The following is a 17,513-nucleotide window of genomic DNA, read 5'->3' as shown; positions in this document are numbered from 1 at the left end:
ACTCCCATTCATTCTCACACACACAGACCCCAGGCAGACTCCCATTCATTCTTACACACACAGACCCCCAGGCAGGCTCCCATTAATTCTCACACACACACACACAGACCTCAGGCAGACTCCCATTCATTCTCACACACACAGAGACCCGCAGGTAGGCTCCCATTCATTCTCAACCCCTCTCAGGCAGACTCCCATTCATTCTCACACCCACACACAGACCCCAGGCAGACTCCCATTCATTCTCACACCCACACACAGACCTCAGGCAGACTCCCATTCATTCTCACACACACGCACACACAGACCCCAGGCAGACTCCCATTCATTCTCACACACACAGACCCCAGGCAGACTCCCATTCATTCTTACACACACAGACCCCAGACAGACTCCCATTCATTCTCACACACACAGGGACCCGCAGGTAGGCTCCCCTTCATTCTCAGCCCCTCTCAGGAAGGCTCCCATTCATTCTCACACCCACACACAGACCCCAGGCAGACTCCCATTCATTCTCACACACACATACAGACCCACAGGCAGGCTCCCCTTCATTGCCACCCCCTCTTAGGCAGGCTCCCCTTCATTCTTACACATAGACCCCCAGACAGGCACTGATTCACACACACCTCTATGGAAAGCTTCTTTTCAAATTCTTTCTTAGCCTGCTTAATTACTTTTTTATATCTAACTTGCCAGTGCTTATGCTCTTCCCTATTTTCCTCTTTTAGGTCTGCTTTCCATTTTTTGGATGCCCCTTAGGTTTTAATAGGCTTTCACATCACAATTACATGCACAGAATACATTTTGTCTGAGCCTCAAGTATGGTCATTTTAAATAATGTTCATGCCTCCTGCAAGTTTTTAACCTTGTGGAGTGCTCCTTTCAGTTTTTTCCTAACAAATTTCCTCATCAGTAATTTTTCCATAGTATTCGCTCTCCAGTGATTGTCATTATGATCACTGTTGCCAAGCGGATCCACTATCTTTATCTCTTGTACCAGATCCTGTGTTCCACTGAGAACTAGATCAAATATAGTTTCCCTTCTTGTTGAGTTCATGACCAACTGCTATATGAAGCAGTCATTGATGGCATCTAAGAACTTTACCTACCTTGCATGTCCTGATGTGCAATTTACGCAATCAGTACTCAGATAACTGGCATCTCCCATTATTATTGTGTTACCCCTTTTATTAGCCAGTCTAAATCTCTGTTAGCATTTTGCAGTCTGTTTCTTCATCCTGGCCAGGCAATCAGTAAAATATATATATATATATATATATATATATCCATCCCCATTACTATGCTCTGAAAGTCATAACAATGCTATCAGTTTTCCTACCTATGGCTAATTTCTTAGTTTTTGGTGGGACAAACAAGGCATTTTGAACATTTATTTCATTATCCCTGAAGGTACACTGATGCTCTGTATTGCTCTCCTTGACTACTCTAACTTTCTAGACCTATGATGACATTTCACTGTTCTGGTAAGCTTGGACCTGGACTAGTTTTTATTTTTATGATTTATATTTATTTTCCTGTATTTGATATATAATGTATTTTATACTGGCTGTACCTCACCTAGGGTGTTATTGCAGTATTACGAGTCTCAAATTTAAACAAAGATCCTTTCTTTTTGAAGAAAAGATGTGGCATTTACTCATTATTAAGGACATGAATACTTTACATGAAATGTCTAGTGAATTTTGCAGGTGAGGTGATAGATCTTTGTAAGTAAGCCTGAATTCTCTCTGGTTTTCACATGTTATAGAAAGTTTTGGGCATCTGGTTATGATGTTGCTCCAGACTGAAACCGGCCCCTTCCAAGGCTGCATATATATCCAGTGCTGGGTCCAACTTTGGAAATGGTGGAATTTTGGTATAGCCTGTCACTTTTGTGCTCTCAACTCCAAATGCCTACCATACTAACACTGCTGGTTTCGATGTTTGATTGTCCTGTGTTTCATTTTATAAACAAATCTGTCCAAACATTTTGGTTCCTTCCTGCAGTGCACAGGTGGGAATTCTCACTATATTCAAACATTTCTTTTTTTCACTAAAACCTTTATACACATTTCTCAAACCTGGCAAAACCACATAGTCCTAAATGGCACACAACCCATGACATCTGCCAGATTAGTCTCATCCACAGAAAAGCCAGAAAAACATGACTCCCTGTCATGTGGCAGTCTGACCCCTGTTCATACACAGAACACCACTTTTATTTGAATAAACCAAGCAAGGACAATAATCAGGTTATCCATTTATGTTTGGTACTGTATTGTAGAAAAAAATACAAGTAAAACAAAACGGATCCAAATTTAAATAGTTTGCTTTCAAAAGGAATGAACATCTTACCCCTGCATCTGTAAATGCCCTTACAAGCTCATTCCAATGATATAAAGCTATACAGGCTTTATGTGCATGTTCTGAAGTTTCAGTACGCAGCTTGGTATTCTGAAGAACAGCTGTAAACTGCTCCTCCCACAGCTCCTGTACCTTCTGCCTCACAAATGGAGGGAACTCTGAGAACTTCTCATGTGTAATACAAAGCCTGAAAGTCTATTCATTTGCTTTTCTTTTACAACTCATGAAGCACTTCACAATTTTATAGCAATTACCATAATGAATGGGGTAGATCACGTGGAGAACTGCCTGTTATGCCAATGGCTCAGTCTGAAAGGTGCCAGTTTACCTCAGGCCTGCTGCAGTGCCCATGCTATGCACCTGAAACTACTCAATAGTGACTGGAGAGCAGCAACCTAATAAAAAGCCAGCAAAACTTACCTCGAGAAATTGAACAAACAAAAAAAAAAAAATAGAAATGACTTTCCTGAAAAAAAATAAAAACTACAGAAAAAGGAAACATGGTTTGGATTTTTTTTTCTAACTTTATTTTACTTTGCTGTTGTGTGCACCTCAATAAACAGACCATCTGATTTTTTGAAGTAAATTTTCCCCCAGTTTCAGTTAAAAATATGAATGAAATAATTTGCAGCAAATTCATTTTTGAGGGTCACATTTTTTTAAATGGTAGCTTGAGGTTGACTGTTTGAGCTATCTCTGTGCATCCTTATGCCTGGGTGTCCTATGCCCAGCTATTCACAGGAGCCTGTGAGACTCTATGCCCAGGATTCTCTGGAATTCTGCACTCTGGCATCCACTGTGTATCACGTGGCTCCATATATATGTGGGTGCAGATGGGGCCCTGTGTTTGGCCACCTGTAGTGCAGTATGAGGAAGAATGGGTCGGAGAAATCTCTCTCAGTTGGATTTGCAGGTACTTAAATTTAACTAAAACCAACTTATTTACAAACCCAGTAAATCAGACAACACTCTGGTGTACTGGGACTGGTCCCTGTTGCAGGCATTCACACTTAATCCAGTATTTGCCATAGTAGCTAGCTCTGCCGCTACCTTCCCCTCTCCCATCAAAAGCATCAAACAACTTTTCTCATCCACTAATTCCTAACATATTCGGTTGTGTTTGTCATTATTTCTCAGTTGGGTGTTATTTAATAAACTTGTTCTTTCTACTTTCTTGGCATGGGAGGCGGGCTTATAAAATCGGCAGTCTGTAAAACATCTGTACATCCCCAACTTTTCAGGTTTACAAAACTGAGGCAAGACACATGTGAAGAGATTGTCTTCTGCCCTTCCTGGTCATAAAAATAAAAGAGATGCACAGAAAGTGGAAGAAAAATGCTTGTTAAAGAGATTTAGACAGTGACACAAAGTGCTGAAAGTGAGGTAAATGCGGGCTTCAGGTGCTGGCAATGTTGCATGCGCTCCTGCTCCTGTGGTTCCTGCGCCGCAGCATTGCTATGGTGTGATGAGAAGCAGAGAAGCAACATTTCAGCACAGCTCACCAAAACATCAGCCATGCACCCATGCAAATCTACAGTGTTATTAGGCAGTACTAAATATATCCTACTAGAAAGTACTTGTGCCATACTTTAGGGGAATTCTAACATGCACACAAAAAAATTGCAGGGAAAATTTCTCTATTTTAAGTAACCTTTTCCTTAGATGGGTTTACATAGCGTTATACTATCCTATCCTGCTATAGACCCGAGTCTTTTCATGGTCAATCTTTAGTTGGCCATCTTGAAACGTTGCCGCACGATGATGAAAATCTGGCAGCAAGGGATGCCTATATTTTATGTCCAGGCCACATTATGCATATCGTGTCATAGCACCACTAGTATGATTCCACATGCTATGTCAGCAGAAGGTGTGAATGAAGATGTGTGAGGTACTGTCCCCCCTGCCAATGTTATATGCATCCTTCTGGCTAGGCTACATCGCTCAGAGATGTACAAACAAGCTCACAATACACCAGGAGGAGAGTCTTGAATATTATTTCTCTCTCGTCACATTTGCAGTTATTTGACTCCTTAAATGTAATCCCATTGCCATTTTGATCCCTTGCTTTGGAAGACCGAACTAATTAATTTTGCTTCTTCTTAAAAAATACAAGGACATTCTGCTAGAAATCTTAACCTTAAGTATTACGTAAGTGTTCAAAAACCGAAGCTCAGTATTCTCCCAAGAATTCACGCTCTGCAGGAAGAGGAGGGTTATGTGAGTGGCTGCTGTGCGGCAGATGTCGGCTCTGTGAGGTATTCTGTCGCTGTCTGCTAACTGAACTGTGAGATAATACTCCATCTGATGTCAGGAGTGGCAACAATTGTCCCCTTCATTAAAAGTAACATAGTTCCAGCCGTGGAACATTACTGGCTTATTTCCATAGGACTTTTAAAATCTAACGACTCTGTGCATATTAAAACAATGGCTTTACTTGGATACAAAATAAAAAGCAAGAAAATAACCCCCTAAAGTTTTTTTTCCCCATCAGCACTTTTGAAAGTATTAATACTTTTCCGCCTCTCTGGGGTGCCGCCTTGTTCTCTGGAATACACATACCATGTCAGTGCTGAATGGGCACATGGATATGTTCTATACTGTTTCAGCATTACATTTTGCTGATTTGGAAGGTTCCTCTTGATATTGCATTTCTGCCCAAGCAGAACAGGGTATAAGACTAGGACTGTGCAAATCAGACTGGACTCAAAATGTCACAATTTGTTTTAGTGTTATGGAGCGATGTGAGCAAGCTGTCAGACACACAGCACAATGTGTTACGCTGCTGGCTGTAGTGTTAAGATAATGCGAACACTGGACCTGCACAAGGTCCTCAAACGTCACCTGCAGGTCAGCATCAGCTCCACTACATTCCATGGAGCGGCACAGGGCTTCCTCTCTCCCAGAAATGCCATGCAGTCAGCTTGATGGATCCTCCCAATAACATCGCAATAGCCTATGACGTTTCCCCACCATCTGGTCTTCGTAATCACTGGGCCAGCAGTCCGGTGGAGAGTTTCTCAAGTTTTAAAACAACATGCTCTGTCGCCTGTTCTTCCCATTGGCTGCAGAAACCAGAACAGAACATTAGAAGTGCTTCATAATAATATGTCCAAAGATACTATGTATGGTAAATTGGCATGCTCGGTTTCTGTTTTTTTGCTATGGGTTCACAAAGGGACAGAAGAGTAGAAAGATTTTATAATGGGGCCAGCACTGAAGACCTAGCTTTAACTCCTTGATGTGACTCCTACAGGGGCTGGGAGTGCTGCAGAGGCTGAGTGCGCTGTGCAGGCTTCAACTCCTGAGGCTGGGAGAGATACAGATGCTCTTGGGCTAGGAGAGGCTCCTGCTGATGGAGCTAGGAGTGCTGCAGAGCATCCCAAGGCTAGTAATACTACATAACAAATAGCATATGTTAGGAGATATGGACTAGTTGGTAAATTGTCTGCTCAATTATCGCTGCCTACAAGGCTCTAGGTAAGGATAGCTTTCAGCCTGACTGCCTCCAGGATATTGCACCATATTTAAGCTATTTTTGTCATTTATCCTTTTTGATCTTCTTCTATTCTGGGTAGATGTTTCTACATCTACCCAGAACATGTTTCTAATCCTAAACCAACAACCAGAGACCCCCTCCCCCCCAATCTCTCCCCATTCCCGTATCACATATACATAGCCTACTACAACAACAGAGAAGGACCATTAAGCTCTTTTAGTCTGCTCAGTATCATTCCTGGTGCAATGCCACAGATCCCTGTTCTTTACACTATCCTGGGTCTGTTCAAGCATGTTCAATTTCCGTCACAGTTTTGATTTCCACCACCTCTGCTGGTATGCTGTGCTATGAAAGCTCATGCTCTTGGGGCTGGCAAAGATGTGGGGGTGGGTGGGGGTGCTGAACGGGCCAAGGAGACGTCTACATCTGGGGTTGGGAGAAGGGCCGGACTGAAGATTACGGTGCCCAAAGGCAGAATACTTGGGCTGGGGGATTTCATCTCCAGATATAAAAGAGCAGTGGGGCAGTCCTAGTTTTTGGGTGCCTTCAGATTTCGGTGCCCTAGGCGCTTGCCCATGTTGCCTCTGCCTGAATCTGGCCCTGGCTGGGAGTGTTGTGGAGGCACCTGCTCTTTTGGTTGGCAGGGGCTGGGAATACTGTGGATGTTCTGGGAAATATAGAATATGACAGCAGGTAAGGACCCTAAGGCTCATCGAATTTGACTACTTTAATTCCTAGTACATGCCACAGACCCTAGCTTTTTTCTGCTGTTCCCTTTACTTATGATTCCTTGAATTCTTTTACAATTTTGGCCTCCACCACCATCACTGGGGAGCTGATGTTCAACAGATACCTGTAAAGTGGCTCTAAGGATCATTTAAACCAGGTTTTGAAAAGAGCTGCTTTTTATGCTCCTTAGATGGAAGATGACTGCTGCAGTGCCCAGACAAGAAGGTAGCAAGGCTGCCATCTGTTAAGAAATGTAAACACTACACGCGTAAAAATAATTTCAAGCCACTTTAAATGTCCTGAGGAATGAGCCTATGTCTCTGGTGTTGTGGGATCAGGATCTGCAAAGGCTGCATTACTCAGAAGTCAGGGACCATGCCTTGGTGCATAGTAAGTCCAGCTGTACACAGCAGGGCAACGATAAAACATGTGTCCCTAAAAAAAGTTAAATCTGGAACATTGTTAGTAATAAATATTTTAATTCGTTGGTAACCATGAGAGATAGTGACTAAAGAGGAGAATAACCTGGCTATCAAGGAAGGCCCCTAATGCCTCAAGTGTAGATCTCCTCCCTCCACCATAAAACAGCAGTAAAGCAGGTTTGAAGAGGACTGTGACTGGCCCAGAAACCGAGGAGTCAGAGAACATTTTGCAGAATGGACAAGAAAATTCAGCAGTTTTTAACACTGTAAATAAAAGCAGAAAAAGACCAACTGATCCATCCAGTCTGCTCAGTTATTCCTATCCTAAGAGATATTTAATATTTATTTTAGATTTAGCTTACACCTTTTCATTGGTAGCTGAAGGCAAGTTATATTCAGGTACAGTAGGTATTTTTCCCTATCCAGAGAGGGCTTACTGAGGCAACAGAGGGTAAAGACACTTGCAGCTCACAAGGAGCATCATTGGGATTTGAACCCTGGCTTCCCTGGTTCTCAGCCCATCCCAGCTGCAGCCATAATGTGTGACCACATGTAAGATTTCACTTCTTATCAAGGATAATTTTTGTCATTTTCCTTATTTGTATTTTAATATCTTGGATAGATGAGCATCCGAGATTCCCTATTTAGTTCTCACCTAGTTTGCTTCTCTTATGTCTAATAATAAAGCTTTGTAAAAATATAGCTCATGTAGCCTCATATGATCATGTATTAAACTTTCATGCTGTTCGTGCATCACAAGGAACTAATCAACTTCAGCAATGGCTGAAAGCCCAATGTACTCCTGCTTCACTGAAACCTCAGTTGAGGCAGCAGAACACGCAGTCAAAACTAAGATAAAAAAAACCCTAATCTATTGTTTTAAAAATAAAATGAATGTTTTTATTGCACCCTGAAGAATTAAGCAAGCTAGACATTTGTTGAATAAATAAATACAATGTGGTAGCTTGGTCCAAAAATGCAAGAATCTGATGCATTCCCAAGAGCTGAAGGCACTCTGAGTTTAGTCATCAGTGTGCCCCCATACATGTACAAGAACACTGGAAGTGTGACAGGCAAGATCCTCCATTCCTCCTGCATACGTTACTTATCTTGGGAAGAGACCCATTGTACAGAATGGAAGCCCACTGGAATAGTGTCTACAATCTACTTCATATGCTAGTAAGTTTGCTTCTTTGACTTAATTCAAGTCTTTCTATACTCCTTCCACAGGAATGTGCACATATGGTGCTTCTGAAATAATACATTTGAGGAGCAGAACAGCTTTGTCCTCATTCCAGATTTCAAAACAGATTAAGATAGATAAAGTGGTTTAAAGACATTAAATTAGTTCTCATACCACAAGGCTGCTCCAAAAATTCACAAGAGCTGCTCTCAAGGCTTTGGCTTAACTAACAGGTCGATACTGTAAGACCGCGGGAGAGCGGACGAACGCCCGCCTGGCGCGCGCACCGGCTCTTCGCCGGTGCGGGCGATTCAGTATTTAAATGAGGTGACGCGGGAAAAAACGGGGAAAAGGAGGCGCTAGGGACACTAGCGCGTCCCTAGCGCCTCCTTTTTGTCAGGAGCGGCGGCTGTCAGCGGGTTTGACAGCCGACGCTCAATTTTGCCGGCGTCGGTTCTCGAGCCTGCTGACAGCCACGGGCTCGGAAACCGGACGCCGGCAAAATTGAGCTTCCGGTTTTCGGCCCGACAGCCGCGGGCCGAATTCAAATTTTTATTTATTTATTTATTTATTACTTTTTTTTTACTTTTGGGGACCTCCGACTTAATATCGCTATGATATTAAGTCGGAGGGTGCACAGAAAAGCAGTTTTTACTGCTTTTCTGTGCACTTTCCTGTGCCGGAAGAAATTAGCGCCGACCTTTGGGTCGGCGCTAATTTCTTAGAGTAAAATGTGCGGCTTGGCTGCACATTTTACTTACTGGATCCCGCGCGCATACCTAATAGGGCCATCAACATGCATTTGCATGTTGAGGGCGCTATTAGGTGCTGCGGGTGGGCCGCGTGTTTTCCTCCCCTTACTGAATAAGGGGTAAGGGAAAACACGCGTCCAGAGCAGGCTGACAGTGCGCTCCGACGGAGCACACTTTACTGTATCGACCTGTAAGCAAGGATGAACTGAGCTGATTAACTGAAACAGTCATAGAGCGGTTTGTGAGGGCAGTTCTGCAATGTGGTTTAGAAAGGTGTTCTGTAACCTAGTTTATGAAGGGGGTCCTGATCTGAAAGTGGTTCTGCAGCATGTTTGATGAGAACAGCCCATATCACTGTTTATAAAGGTATCCTGCAATATGGCTGCTGAGAGCGATGTGCTGGTTCATGTCTTATGAAACTAAAGTAGATTTTTTTTAAATAGTTTCTTTCTTTTCATTCATTTCTTTAAAACGTTATTTTTCTATTGTTATAGTTTGTGATTGCTTTGTTTTTTTGGCTTCAGTAAAATGATTAGCCTGCAGTGCATTGATTTTATTGCTGTGAGGAAGTGATAGCATTGAGATGTTTGCCCCTGAATTTCAGAGAACCCTCATTCTCCAACAATGAGTGTAATGTGAATATTATGGCTACACATTTTAAGGGATATTTACAGGAATCAATAAGCCTTTTTCAATATAACTCTTTTTCAAGAGAACAAAATCACTTTTTAATTAGGTCTGGTGTATTTTGTTGTTTGCTGGATATTTATTACCCAAAAAGCTCCAGTTTGCTTAGAGGTTCTCTGATATCAGTTATATCAATTGTAATCACAGAACACATTTTCTTTCTTTACTAAAATTTGTGCCAGATTGACTGCACTGGAAACTGAAGTCTGCAATTTCTCCACAAAGCACCAGAAAGACAGTATCAGCAGTACAAGCTTTCCCTACGCAGAGACACACTGCTCCAGCATAGAACAGGTACAAACAGGCAGCAGCAGTGCAAACTTTCCTCATATACACTAGCCCCATCACTGAAAAGGTAAAGCACAGGCAGCAGCAGCACAAGCTTCCGTCACATACGCTAACCCCTTCATAAAACAGGTACAGCAGAGGCAGCAGAAGTGCAAGCTTCCCTCACTCACACACATGCTGCTCCAGCACAGAAGTAGTACATTAGGGCAGCAGCAAGGCAGTGATTCACATGCACACACACTGCCCCACTGCAGAACAAATAAAGTACAAGCAGCGGCACTGCAAGTTTGCTCAGACACACATGCTGCCGCAACACTGAACAGGGACAGCGTATACAACAGTAGTACAAGCTTCCCTCTTTACCCCACCACCGCCCTACCACAGACAAGGAACAGCATGGGCAGCTGCAGTGCAAGTTTCCTCTGCACACACACAGACGGCCCCACCACAGAACAGGGACAGCAGTGCAAGCTTCTCACACACACAGCTCACCACAGAATAGGAACAGCATGGGCAGCTGCAGTGCAAGTTTCCTCTGCACACACACAGACGGCCCCACCACAGAACACACAAGCTTCACACACACACATACTGCCCCTACCACAGAGCAGGTACAGCACAGATAGCAGCAGTGCAAGCTTTCCTCACACACATCCCCACTACAGAAGAGGGGCAGCAGTGCAAGCTTCTCATACACACGATTCAATTACAGAACATGGACAGAACAGGCAGCAACGGTGCAAAGATCTCTCATACATGTGCACACTACCCCACAACACAGCAGGGTCAGCACAGGCAGCAGCATGCAATATTCCCTTACACTGTCCCATAAATGTGCTTTAAATCCTATTCTAGAGAAACCACCTCTAGCAGAGAAGTGGGCATTCATTGTCTATGCCCATCCAGTTTGTGGCCTCTTTGATGAGACTGCCAACTTTCAGGCCGATACAGTACAGTGCGCTCTGGCAGAACGAACTGTTAGCCCGCGATTAGCCCCGTGTTTTCGATGTGCCATTTTTACCCCTTACACAGTAAGGGGTAATAGCGCGTCGAAAACGCGTGGCCAACCTCCCCGAAACTAATAGCGCCCACAACATGCAAATGCATGTTGATGGGCCTATTAGTTATTCCCGTGCCATACAGAAAATAAAATGTGCAGCCAAGCCGCACATTTTAATTTCTGCCGGCACCAGGAAAGTGTACAGAAAAGCAGAAAAAACTGCTTTTCTGTACACCCTCCAACTTAATATCATAGCAATATTAAGTCGGAGGCCCCAAAAATTTAAAAAAATTAAAATGTGCCCGTGGCCGGAAGACGGACATTCAATTATGCCAGCGTCCATTTTCTGAACCCGTGGCGGTCAGCGGGCTAGAGAACAGACACCGGAAAAATTGAGCGTCTGCTGTCAAACCCGCTGACAGCCGCCACTTCTGTCATAAAAGAGGCGCTAGGGACGTGCTAGTGTCCCTAGCTTCTGCTTTTACCGTGGGCCCTCATTTAAATACTTGATTGCGCGCCCAGGAGCGCTGGCTCTCCCACGGATTTTACTGTATCAGCCCAAATGTGCTCTAGTTACTGCTACTTTAGGGGCCAGTTTTCACACTGTATTGAAGTCAGCTCTGCACCCATTTTCAAAGTGAAAGGATGTGTCTCCTTTCACTGTGAAAATTGCTAAGGGTACAAAGAACCCAGAGACATTTCCATCTCTTTTTCTGAGGGTACTTTTCATGGAAAATATTGCATACAGATTTGAAAATGCAACCTATGTGCAGTATTTTCCTCCCTTGACATATACATGCCCCTTGAGAATGCCTCCTCTTAATACAGCTGAATGTGTGTGCACGCAGTTTCAGCCAGGTTAACAATGGTGGATGGGTACATGGCTTTTGAAAATCGCCTTCTTGCTTTTTATGCTGGAGTTAGCACTATGAACACTTGCTCATACCTAGCTGGTGAATATTATGTAGATAAGACTCTTTAAAGGGACTATTCAACCTAACAGGGAAATTAATTAGATGTAAAGAATTCCTGTACCATAATTGCTAGATACAGGAAGGGTGTCACAGAGGATTTATGCTATCTATGCCCTATTTCTTCCGCTAAGCACCTGTTGCTTGCCAATGTGGGGGCAGGTGCTAGGCTAAATGGACCCTTTGTAGTACACACTTTGGTACTACTTAGGTGATTAAGAGGAGTTCTTGGTTACCACTTTCATTGGTTCAACACAGAAACCATTACATTAATGTGAATAGCTTCCTAGCTTAAATAACCAACTTTCAACCTAAAGACTAAGAGAAGCAAGAGAGATATTTACCAGAGAAGAAGCGATATCCCTCAGTGAAGGGAGGTTAACAGAGAATGTGGTCATGATTTACTGCAATCTGAGTGCTTGTCTGCAAATACTCAGACGAGGCAGGCGCTGTCTTGTGACGGACTGAACAGAGACAAGGAAAGAGAGAAAAGGAACAAGTAAAGAATTTAAAGAGAACAGGAGTCGCAGAAGCAGCTGAGAATGCTAAAAGGGAAGAAATAAAAGTAAATGCAATCACATCAGAAAAGTGAGGCAGAAGTGAAAAGAAAAGTTAGAAATATGTCTTGCAATGAACTGAATTCTATTGATGACAAATGAGATCAGAAGAGTTTCAAATATAATAAGGTGAAAAAAATCAGATGGCAATTCTCTCAGTGCAATGCAAATTTTTGAAGGGAGAAATGTGCATGTTTATTTCTATTTCTAAATTTTAGTGCATAGCAGAAAGTTATCAGAGATGTAAAATATCATCACTGAATACAGGGCATATCACTGTGATTCTGGATTCATTCATTTCCCCTCTTGCTTATGGCGATCTTCAACATAGCACCCAGCTGCCTTGATCTCCACAACAGATTATACACACTTTGGGAAGGAACACTGAACATAAGAACATACTGGGTCAGACTGAGGGTCCATTAAGCCCAGTATCTTGTTTCTAACAGTGGCCAATCCAGGTCACAAGTATCTGGCAAGATCTCAAACAGTAATCAGATCCCATGCTGCTAACACCCAGAGATAACTAATGGCTTTCCCCAAATATACCTGATTAATAACAGTTTATGGACTTTTCCTCCAGGAACTTGTCCAAACCCTTTTTAAATCCAGCTACACTAACTAGCTTTACAACATCCTCCTGCGATGAATCCCAGAGTTTATGTACTGATTGAAAAATAAAATTCTCTAATTTGTTTTAAATGTGATACTTACAAACTTCAGTGACCCCTGGTCTTTGAAGTTTGTTTTTTTTTTTAAATGGTAAATAAATGATCCATATTTACTCATTCTATTCCCCGCATGATTTTATAGACCTCTATATCATAACCCCCTTCATCTACCTCTTCTCTAAGCTGAACAGCTCTAAATTTAGCTTTTCCTCATAGGGAAGCCATTCCATACATTTTATCATTTTGGTTACGCTTCTCTGTATTTTTCCAGTTCAATTATATCTTTTTTGAAATGTGGTGACCAGAATTGCACACAGTACTCTAGGTTTGATCTTACCATGGAACAATACAGAGAAATAAAGACATTCTCTATTTTATTCTCCACTTCTTTTCTAATAATTTCTAATATTCTGCCTGCTTTTTTTGATCACTGCCACACACTGAGCCAGGGATTTCAAAGTATTGTCCACAATGATACCCAGATCTTTTCCTGGATAACTTCTAATATGGAGCCTAACATTGTGTAACTAAAGTGTGGTGTATTAGCCATATGGAGAGAGAATGGGAAGACATCTCAGTGTTACGCAGGAGGATCCAGTAGGCTCTCCTGGAGATTTGCACCACACTATCAGGTCGATACTCTAAGGCCGCGGTAGAAAGAGTGCGGCATTGCCAGGCGCACCCTCGTTCCCTGCACGCACAGTTCTCTTCACCTAGCGCTCGATACTCTCTTCTAATTGCATGCAAATGCATGCTGCGGCTGCGAAGCCTTAGGCAAGCGTTAGGCCCGTGCAACCCATTTTACTGTATAGAGCGCCTATACAGTATCCTGGGTTCGCGGGCCTAACGCTTCACGGCCGCGCTGGTATCTGTCATTTCAAATGACATTTCAAATGACAGGTACCAGGAAGTGGACAGTTATGTTCCCCGATGCTCGGCAAACTTTCCCCCAGCCCCCGCACACCTGCCCTGGCCCCGTCCGGTCTCCGGTGCAGCCCCAGTCTGTCTCCTCCTCCCGAGGTAAAAAAAAAAACAAACCCGAAAAAGTAGCAAGGCTCGGGCCTGCTACGAATAGTCCCTTCTCCTTTCTCCTCTCCTCCCGATTTCGGCGCTCAAGGCGGCCGGGTGGGCGTGCATTCATCCAGGCAGAGGGAGCCGGCGGCGAAAGCGGCCTCCGGCTCCCTCTGCCTGGATGAATGCACGGCCCCCGCCGGCAGTGAATGAATGCCCGTGCAATTTCGGCGCTCATGCCTTGAGCGCCGAAATCGCACGGGCATTCATTCATGCATCAAATTCCTTATAGGAAAACCTCTTTCTAACAAATAAGTTGATCTCCAGCCTTTTTTTTTTTTTTTAAATCAGAAAAAGACCACTGAACCCTAGTCATAATGAAAATAACTTTGGCTCCTGAATGGGCAACCGATTAGACTGGGATAAACAGAAACAATGCCCGTGCGATTTTGGCGCTCAAGGCATGTGCGCCGAAATCGCACGGGCATTCATTCACTGCTGGCGGGGGCCGTGCATTCATCCAGGCAGAGGGAGCCGGAGGCCGCTTTCGCCGCCGGCTCCCTCTGCCTGGATGAATGCACGCCCACCCGGCCGCCTTGAGCGCCGAAATCGGGAGGAGAGGAGAAGGGAGAAGGGACTATCGTAGCAGGCCCGAGCCTTGCTACTTTTTCGGGTTTTTTTTTTTTTTACCTCGGGAGGAGGAGACAGACTGGGGCTGCACCGGAGACCGGACGGGGCCTTGAGTGCCGAAATCGCCCCCATTTTTTACACTTTATTCCCGTTTTAATTTTCTAACACCACACTAACACCAAGTAGAGGGTGGCGGTAAACTAACAGGTTAAGGACGCGGCAAAATAGCGGGTTACAAAGGAGATAATCTGAGCGCGCGTCACAGTATCGGAGGGGAATAGCTAATTCCTTCATTATACAGCTAATTCGTTCATTTACATATCATATACATGCTGCGTGCGGAAGGGGTTATGCGTCTGTTTTAAGAAGCGCTAAGGACGCGTGAAACTGGAGACTGTATCGCTGGATCGCCTTACGTGTCCGAATTGTGCGCTCCCAGCTCGTTTCAGACGGGAAATCCTCAACCGCACGTTACAGTATCGACCTGTATATTACTAGGTCTTAGGGTCTAGCAGGCTCCCATAGTATACTGCACCAAAGTATGCTATGGTCCAAAGAATATTAGGATTCAGCAGATGCCCAGGGAGAAAATATATTATGGTCCATGAGGTGCCTAGGGAGATTTACACTAAATAACTGTAATGTTTGGGACCAGATGTTAAACTGTGCACATTGTGATGTTCAGCACATAGCAGAGAATGCCAAATAGCTAAGATTCTATAGATAAGAAAATGGTGGGGTGAAACAAGAATCTACAAGGAAGGAAATTTGGCAAAAACAGACAAAAAAAGACTATGAAAAAGGAGAGGAAAATGGTATAAAAGAAATCTTGTAAATACTCCAATTTGGTATAAATGGACGTAGATGCTCAATGCATGTCTTATTCTGGCGCTGATGGTTCCCAAGGGGGCGGATTTTAAGAGCCCTGCTCGCGTAAATCCGCCCGGATTTACGCGAGCAGGGCCCTGCGCGCCGGTGCGCCTATTTTACATAGGCCTACCGGCACGCGCAGAGCCCCGGGACTCGCGTAAGTCCCGGGGTTTTCCGAGGGGGGCGTGTCGGGGGCGGCGGGCCCGATCCGCGCGGCGTTTTCGGGGCGGGACGTAGCGTTTCGGGGGCGGGTCCGAGGGCGTGGTTACGGCCCGGGGCGGTCCGGGGGCGTGGCCGCGCCCTCCGGACCTGCCCCCAAGTCGCGTCCCGGTGCGCTAGCGGCCCGCTGGCGCGCGGGGATTTACGTCTCCCTCTGGGAGGCATAAATCCCCCGACAAAGGTAAGGGGGGGGTTTAGACAGGGCCGGGGGGGTGGGTAAAAGAAAGTTCCCTCCGAGGCCGCTCCGATTTCGGAGCGGCCTCGGAGGGAATGGAGGTAGGCAGCGCGGCTCGGCGCGCGCCGGCTATACGGAATCGGTAGCCTTGCGCGCGCCGATCCAGGATTTTAGCGGCTACGCGCGTATCTACTAAAATCCAGCGTACTTTTGTTGGCGCCTGATGCGCCAACAAAAGTACGCCAAATCGCGCGTTTTGAAAATCTACCCGAAGGTGAATAACCTGACTGCTCTGCTGGATATCTAGTGGGAACGCATCCAGGAAAGTGCAGATTTAGAACTAACTGAACTGTAAGCATTATATATATATATATATGCATATACTTTTTACATCTTATTTACTCTGTGTCTATTATATTTGTAATAATATAATATATTTTGCACATCAAAGTGGATTTCATTCAGGTACTTTTTAGTTATTTCCCTATTCCCAGAAGGCTTACAGTCTAAGTTTATACCTGAGGCAACGGAGGGTAAAGTGACTTGCCCAAGATCACAAGGAGTGGCAGTGGGATTTTTAACCCTGGTCTCCCTAGTTCGTAGCTTGCTTCTCTAAACACTAGGCTACTCATTATTATTCTCATTACACATTCTCATTATTTCTCATTATACATTACCAGTTGTAGCAATACATTCTAAAATGCTATTTATATGGTGTATTTGTGTATGTGTTCATTGCAAAGAGTAAGAGTGCCACATCTACTGGTTTATTACATGTAGGTTACTTTTCCGCTATGTGCATTATTTTGCACTTGTTCACATTAAATTTCACCTGCCATTTGGATGCCCAATCTTCCAGTCTCCCAAGGTCCTCCTGCAATTTATCACAATCTGCTTGTGATTTAATAATTTGGAATAATTTTGTCTCATCTGCAAATCTGATCACCTCACTCTTCGTTCCCTTTTCTAGATCATTTATAAAAATATTAAAGAGAGACACTTAAAAATGACCTACCTTTCCCTTTTAAATAAGCACACAGCTAAAGATTAATTTACACAACAATTTCACCTCCCCCCCAAACTTTGGCTTAGATTCATCATTTTGCTATAAATTTTGCATGAATAGCGCCCACAATAAAAAAAAAAAAGAGGCGTGGTTAGGGTAATTTCTGAGTTACCAGAAAGTGTGCTATTTTACTGCTTCGCATAGGTATTTTACCACAGTGCGCATTAAATTTATTGCATCCGTGATATTTTCACTTTGCAAACTGTGAAGTGCCCAGACAAGCATTTCCATGTTTTGGGCTGCTGAGAGAGAGAGAGAGAGACAGACACTTTTTTTTTTAAGGCTCTCATATTAGTTAACTATATTTATATATAACTCTCTATCTAGTTGCTACCAAGCTAGGTGGAGAGTACATTGTAAAATTCTCATCTTTCCTCATTCCAAATCACTTCAGAGCTTCAATGATGTGTACTGTG

General features: G+C 43.8%; 1 protein-coding gene across 5 annotated transcripts in view; it reads right to left on the bottom strand.

Moving 5' to 3' along the window:
• Positions 1–2,253: 2,253 nt before the first annotated feature.
• The window catches only part of LOC115090469 (cyclin-dependent kinase 17-like), a 434,720-nt gene continuing 419,460 nt past the window's right edge, over positions 2,254–17,513 (bottom strand). For 4 of the 5 annotated variants that reach the window (XM_029599597.1, XM_029599599.1, XM_029599600.1 and 1 more), the window contains 2 exons: positions 12,243–12,362; positions 2,254–5,432 (listed from right to left, as the gene is read on the bottom strand). In XM_029599597.1, the coding sequence (XP_029455457.1) occupies positions 12,277–12,362 (86 nt within the window). In that variant the 3' untranslated portion in view covers positions 2,254–5,432; positions 12,243–12,276. The remainder of the gene's footprint in view (positions 5,433–12,242; positions 12,363–17,513) is intronic. The other variant, XM_029599598.1, reaches the window with a different exon arrangement.

This window comes from Rhinatrema bivittatum, chromosome 4 (assembly GCF_901001135.1).
Source record: "Rhinatrema bivittatum chromosome 4, aRhiBiv1.1, whole genome shotgun sequence".
Lineage (NCBI taxonomy): Eukaryota > Metazoa > Chordata > Amphibia > Gymnophiona > Rhinatrematidae > Rhinatrema > Rhinatrema bivittatum.
Note: the sequence above shows the minus strand (reverse complement) of the source record. Positions and strands in the feature narration are given on the sequence as shown.